At 53.4% G+C, this 6,900-nt stretch overlaps 1 protein-coding gene across 1 annotated transcript; it reads right to left on the bottom strand.

Annotated features, from left to right (window-relative positions):
- Positions 1 to 215: 215 nt before the first annotated feature.
- Positions 216 to 3,463, bottom strand: Fzd10 (frizzled class receptor 10). Its single transcript, XM_076922980.1, has one exon. The coding sequence runs from the start codon at positions 3,070 to 3,072 to the stop codon at positions 1,324 to 1,326; it is 1,749 nt and encodes a 582-aa protein (XP_076779095.1). The 5' UTR covers positions 3,073 to 3,463; the 3' UTR covers positions 216 to 1,323.
- Between the last annotated feature and the right edge of the window lie 3,437 nt (positions 3,464 to 6,900).

Genomic DNA, 6,900 nt, shown 5'->3' with positions numbered 1-6,900 from the left:
TGAGTGTGGTCTCAGCATTTCATATCCACAGAGCCTTGGAGGCAGGAGTCACCGCCAGCTTTACCCACGGCCTGCACGCATGCTTCCGAGCTCCAGGATGATTTATTTTGCCAGCCTCAGATTCACGGTCAACGTCCAAGCAGCCTTGCATACCCAGAATCTGCCCGGAAATGGAGAACAGTCCCCTCACCAATGCACAGTGACTAGCAGCAAACTAAAGAACGTCTTTTATTTTTAATAAAATAGTGGAGCATGAAAAATATCCTATATTACAGATATACAGAGGCAGGCATCGCCCTCCCGGGCTGGAGACAAAGTTTGCCTTCCCAAGTGCTTCAAGACCACTCATGGAAATCATTTGTTTAACAATTCAGAGAGTCAATAAGCCCTCTGGTGCTCTCCACTGATTTCCTCCCCTCCCCCTCCTCTCCACAAATCAGCCCCAATGTGTAGAACACACTGGCTTGGTTTCCATTAAAAAGCCACCAAATGTACCAGGCTGAAGGGTTCCCCCCACCCCCCAAGGCTTGGGCCTCTTAATTCTTTTGTTAGATGATTTCTTTTGTTGCCTTTTATTTACAACAAAACACTTTTTTTCCCCCTCATTTGTTTTTTTTTGGGGGGGGGGAATGTAAAAAAAAAAATATTGCACAGCATTTGAATTCTCCAGTGTTAGGTTTGCAGTGGCGTGGGGGCAGGTAGGGGTGAGTCCTGTGTTGGAGAAAATTGGCTATGAAGGCTGGGGCAGTGACTCTCTTTAAGGGACTTGCCGGCAGGCATTGGGCTCAGGGTCCCTTCTTTTATCCCCCCCCCCCAACACACACATACAGCAGCCTTGCTGGGGAAGGGATGGGGGGAGGGAGGGCAGGCCCTTGGGTGGCTCATTTGCTGGCCCAAGGGAAGCCTCTTAAGCTGGCCAAAGAGCTCTCCAGCCTCAAGTTTGTACGCAGGCAGCAGTCTTCTGAATACCCAGATGTGTGTTTGAGGCCTAAACAAAAGTTTTCTTGAGGGTGGTTGAATCAACCAACTACTTTATCACAAATTAGTTAACCCAAGAGGCTCCTTTCTTAATGAGCGACCCTTCAGGGAGGCAGCAAACTGAACAGAACCCTTTACCTTCAGCCTATGACATCATGCTGAACTTCAAGGTAGACTTCATGTGTGTGTGTATACTTGCATGCACATATATATATGTATATATATATACATATATATACATATATATATATATATTTACTTTTTGCTTTGATTTACCAACAATCAGCCAACCAAGAAAAGCTACCCGTTTGGCTCCGACTGTCCTGTTCTTGCCACCAATCACCTTCACACGCAGGCTGAAGGCTGCACGGGTAGCTCATACTTCCCAAGATGAGGTTTTTGGGGGTGCTGGGCTTTTTTGTAGATCCCTGCACTGGTGACCACACTGGCTGGTTTCCTCCGGCTTTTCCTCTTTAGCCCCCGGCTACATACCTGTTGCCAGGATTGCAGGGTCTTGGAAGTCCAGACCCACACCCCACTGGTAATGCCCACCACCAGAAGCATGGACACTTTAACCATGAAGACCTCCACGGCTGGGATGGAGGTGGTCATCAGGCAGTCAGGTGTCTTGGTCTGATTGTTCATCTTACACTTGTGCTGGGTGGCCAGCATCTTCCAGTAGTCCATGTTGAGACGTTCATAAAAGTAGCAGGCAATCACACAGGTGGCTGGCACAGTGTAGAGGAGGGAGAAGACCCCTATACGTACCATGAGCTTCTCCAGCTTGTCCGTGTTCTCCCCACCCGTTTTCATCACCCTCCGGATGTGGAATAAAGCCACAAAGCCGGACAGGATGAAGGAAGTGCCGATGACTAGGTAGCAAGCCAGTGGGACCAGCACGAAGCCGGTCAGAGCATTGACATCCATGCTGCCCACGTAACACACACCAGTGAGCTCATCCCCTGCCACCCTGCGCATCACCAGGATCAAGATAGTCTTCACAGCCGGGATGGCCCAGGCTGCCAGGTGAAAGTAGCTGCTGTTGGCTTCAATGGCCTCATGGCCCCACTTTTTGCCAGCAGCCAGAAACCAAGTTAGGGTGAGGACCACCCACCATAAAGAGCTGGCCATCCCGAAGTAGTAAAGTACCAAGAAGACTAAGGTACAGCCCGTGCTCTCCAGCCCTTCCTGGATAACATACAGCTGCCCACTGTCCCGGTCGCAGGCGATGCTCTCCGCGCCCGCGAAGAGGCGGATGATATAACCCACCGAATAAACGCAGTAGCACATGGAAAGAAAGATGATAGGACGCTCGGGGTACCTGAAGCGTGATGGGTCGATGAGGAAGGTGAGAACGGTGAAGGCGCTGGAGAAGAAGCACAGCACGGACCAGATGGCCAGCCAGACCACAGCGAAGCGCTTGTCGTCGCGGCTCCAGTACACATCCACCCCCGGAGTGCAGAGCGGTGCGCAGGATTCGCTCTTCTCCACGTGGTGAAACTTGCCTGGGTTGTCACAGCCTGCGCGCCCGGGACCCCCGTCCTTTAGTGGGTGTTCCTGAGCACTGTGGGGCCTCTGGGGCCTGAAAAGCGGAGGGAACATACCAGAGCCCCGACTGGGCTCATCCGAGCCGTTGTTGGGCGCCTCCATGCACAGGTAGTTGGGGTCGTTCTTGTTGGGGAGCTTGCTGCAATCCAGGGAGTCCGGCCACCTGAATTTGAACTGCTCCATGATCGGCGAGCACTTGAGCCGGGCCTGCTCGCACATGACCCGGCAAGCAGGGATGGGTGTGGAGACCTGTTCGGTGCACATGGGCGCGTACAGCGAGCACAGGAAGAAGCGGAGGTGGCTGTGGCAGCCGTACTCCACGAGCGGCGCGAACTCGTGCAGTTGGATGGCCGCCTCGCGCTGGTTCTCGTGGCCCATCAGGTTGGGCATGCGGGTGGTGTTGTAGCCGATGTCCTTGCACATGGGAATCTCCACCGGCTGGCACTTGCCGTCTCCAGGGCGCTCTAAGTCCATGGAGCTGATGGCCGCGCACGAGCCCATCATCACCTGCAGCACCAGCCACAGGCGCGGGCCCGGGTGTTGCATGGTGGCGCTCGCGGTGTCCCTGCGCCGCTCAGGGCCGCCGCTCCCGGGCACGGGCTGTTGCTGCTGCCCGCGGCTCCGCGCCCCGGCTCGGGCCCCCGCGCATGCCCATGCAGTCTGGCCGGAGCGCTCGCCGCGCCCGGGGCCACCGCGGTGGGCGCGCGGCCTCAGCCGAGTCGGGGGCAGCGGGGGAGGGGAGCGAAGTTTGCAAACAATACGGCGGAGCGAGCGCGGCCCTGCGCGCAAACTTTGGCCTCTTCTTCCGGCGCGCGCGATCGCGGACCGTGGTGGGGCAGCGCGGGCGCACCGTGGCCCCGGGCCCCGGCGCTCCTCCCTCCCGGCGCCCGCAGCTGTTTCCAGCTCGGCGTCCCAGGATGAGAAGACTTGCAAAGAGCCAAAGGGTAGGAAAGAGGGAGAGAAAAAAAAAAGCCGATTGGTGACAGGCCCCGCCTCCGCCCGCCGCCCCGCCCCGCTGCTGCTTTGCATCAGAAAGCCTTGCGCCCCGGGCAGCCTCCGCCCTCAGCCCCAGCTTGGGGCTGGACCCCAGCCTCCAGCCTCACCTCCTGCCGGCCTCTCCGCCTGCCCTCCCCGCCCCAGGTGGGGGTGGGGGGCTTGCGATTATCCCCGGTACCCCAAGGACGCCGAGGTTACGGGAAGTTTGGGGACCTGGGTAAGGGTGGTCCTCACCCGGGTTGGGGGCTGGGGGCGCATCTTCTACTTTTACGACGGGGCCCTGGCGGAGGGCACTTTCAAAGAGACACGGGATTTGCGTTTTATGACCGTGCTCATAAAGTGGCCCCTCGGCTTGTAAAGCTGCCCGCATCTTCCCGAAGCCGGGGGTTTGCTGCCCGGGGCGCGGGGCTCCAACTCCGGGGAGGGGCTGCCTTTGAAATTTCAAAAGGGCCGAGCGCAGGGGAGGGGGAGGGGACTTGGGAAGCCGGAGTTTAGGGCCTCTTCTGCAAGGTCTACTCAAAGAAAGAGGGGAGGGGACGGGGAGGAGACTTTCCGGGCCGCTGACACCCGCACCCCGGGAAGAGGGGCTCGGCTTGAATCGTGGTGACCCTTGCCCTGCCAAGGCCACCGTGTTGGGGGCCCTCGCGCCAGGGAAGCTAGTGGTTTCTCCAAGCGGTTGGGTTTATTTATTATAGGAAGTTGTGTATTTATATTATTTGGCGAAAAATGTGCTCGGCCTGCGCGCTCTTGGGAGACGGAGGCTGAGCCCTGGCCTACACGCGCACGGCTGGTTCCCACGCAGAGTGGAGGGACCTCTCCGGGCCTTACCGTGCTGGCTCCCGTCCCTTGGTTGGTTTGGGGTTAATCTGTGATAAGGATACAGAGCTTCCACCTCCTTCCCCCGCGCAGGGAGTGAGTGCACCATGGGAGCCCACCCCAATCCTTGGATGTCCGAGAGATCTGGGATGCGGCACCTGTCGCGGACTCTCGGCTTTGGATAAACAGCCCTCAGGGCGATGACCCACTCTCCCCTTAGACCCCGCCCCACCTCCATTTAGGTTTGTGTTTGAAGTGTTTGGGAAACTACCAGGACCTCCAGTGCGGACTCACCAACTGCAAAGGTGCAGCTAAGCCCCACTGCTCATCTTTCGGCCAGTCAGTCCTGCGCACCCCAGGGCCGAGTTAGGTGCACACATGCCTGGAAGCCCTCGATGGCCAGCTCCAACAGCTAAGCAAGGAGCGAGGCTGCCCAGGACCCCTCCTCCCCGCCCTGCCCTGCGCTTCCTCCAGAGATCGACTTCTAATTAAAACAAGGCCTCGGAGTCCCATCTGCAGGGAGTTCTCCTTCCTCCTCCCGCCCCCCTCTTCATTTGTCAGACATAGCGGACAGACCTGAGGCTGGGACACTTCCAGGACCCTCTGAGTCCTGGGGGTTTAGGGTGTGTGTGGGGGGAGAAGGCTAATGCCTCACCTTTGGATCCCCTGGTCCCCTCTGCCTTTCCCGAGAGGAAGTTGGTTCCGAGGAAACCGTAGTCCGGAAGACTGAGGTTAACACAGTCAGGACCGCCACCCACCACCGTGTTAGTGACCCAAGAAAAAATCCTGCAGTGTGGTGAGAGCTTGCGGCTTGTGTAAGGATAGTTTGCCTAGATATTTATAGTCTAGTAAGCTGTTTCCAAAACCTTTTAAGTTAGGTAAGATTGCTGGGCCATCGCTTAGCTTCAAGACAGGCTGGTTTGCAAGGGGTCCTTCCTGACACTTTTGCCTTCTGTTCTCTTTTTTATTCCACAACCCCCCGCCCCTCGGGGTGGAAGTAGCCTGGGTGAGCTCAGCTCCGGAGCAGGGTGTGAGCTATTTGAGACTGCCCCACGTAATTGGTCTTTTATGCTCTGGTTACTTCTACAGTGTTCCGACCTTTTATTTTAGCCATGACTACTGCACGTTCCTTTCTTCTCCCCCACAACTCCCTTTAAATATATTAAGAAAAGAAAAAGCTAACAGAATTTCTTCCATCTGTCCAGCCCAGAAAAGAAAAAAAGAAAAGCAACAAATACACGTTAGTAGCTAAAAATAAGGGCCCGAGATATCGAGAGTGGAAGGCAACTCTAATAAATGAAAGGACCCCTTTGATGACTCCAGCTGAAAAGATATTTTATTTTTCTCTCTCCTGTGTGTGGGATTTGAGACGAGTGACTCCAGAGCAGCCGGGTCCCCTGCTGCTCAGCCCCGGCTCGGAAACCGGCCCCCCTCTGGCAAGCGTTATGGAGAGCTGCGAGGAATTTTATGGCTGTCTCTCTCCCCTCAGCTCTTTTTTTTCTTTTGTCTTCTTTGAAGAACGACTTTAGACATTTTATTTACATATTTAACCAGGGATAAAAGAGGGAAGAGAAAGCTTTGGGGTTGGGTGGGGGGCTGGCCTGGGAATAGGGCTATGTTTAAATTAATGGAAATCTTATTAGGCTCCTCAAAATTTGAGCAAGGATTTTTTTTTTTAATGAAACTTGATAATTAAACATGATTTTAAATAACATCCTAGAGCAAAGGATATTTTGGGCCCCAAATCTCCTAATATATCTATCTAGGTGAGATCTCAAAATAACTGTCTGTAGATATTAGCATACAGTTCTTGAGAGTGTCTACCAAGGAGAGTATAAGGTGTTCTGGAAGGAATACTTGTAAGAGTCAAATGGTGTCTTGAGCAAAATAATTTTGGAAGTGGTGGGGAGTTGAAAGGAAGGCCCTGTTTGATTGGTAAAGTCAGAAGTTAAAAATATAAATAAATCAAAGTTCTCTGCCATGGGTCTCAGTAGTAATGAAAACTGCATCTTTTCTCCGTATGTCTTGGGTGAAGGAACCATAAAGTCTTGAGAGGGTTTTCTGAAATGGGATTAGAGAGAACCCAAATAATCTCTTTAAGATAAAATTAAAAAAAAAAAAAAAGTACTGCGCCTCCTACAATAAAGAAAAAAAATTAAGCCAGAAGCTTAGCTTGTTACAAGCTAATTGCAAGAGTAAACATGTGGGGTATGGGCAGAGATTATAAAAAGACATGAACATCCTGTCTTCCAGCTTAAAGATGAACCAGAGATCTGACTCCTTAACGTTTGTGTTGGCAGCTTCGCCTTGACGGGCCTTTTCTAGAACTTTCCTCTTTGGGGAATCCAGTTGGAAAACTCTTGAGATCTCTGTTTGCATTTCCAAACTGTCCCTTACAGTAAGGAAAGTGGTCTACTTACTGGTAATGGTCTCTTTAAAAGGCACACATTGAGAATTCAGTTTTCCAACCAACTGGGCTTGGTCCCACGACTGCCTCATGATTTTTTTTTTCTCCTTCGTAGGAGATACATTAAAGCCATCCAAAGTGATATTTAGTTAACA

The sequence above is a fragment of the Arvicanthis niloticus genome, chromosome 24 (genome assembly GCF_011762505.2).
Source record: "Arvicanthis niloticus isolate mArvNil1 chromosome 24, mArvNil1.pat.X, whole genome shotgun sequence".
In the NCBI taxonomy this organism is placed as follows: Eukaryota; Metazoa; Chordata; class Mammalia; order Rodentia; family Muridae; genus Arvicanthis; species Arvicanthis niloticus.
This window is presented reverse-complemented; position numbering and strand designations above follow the sequence as displayed.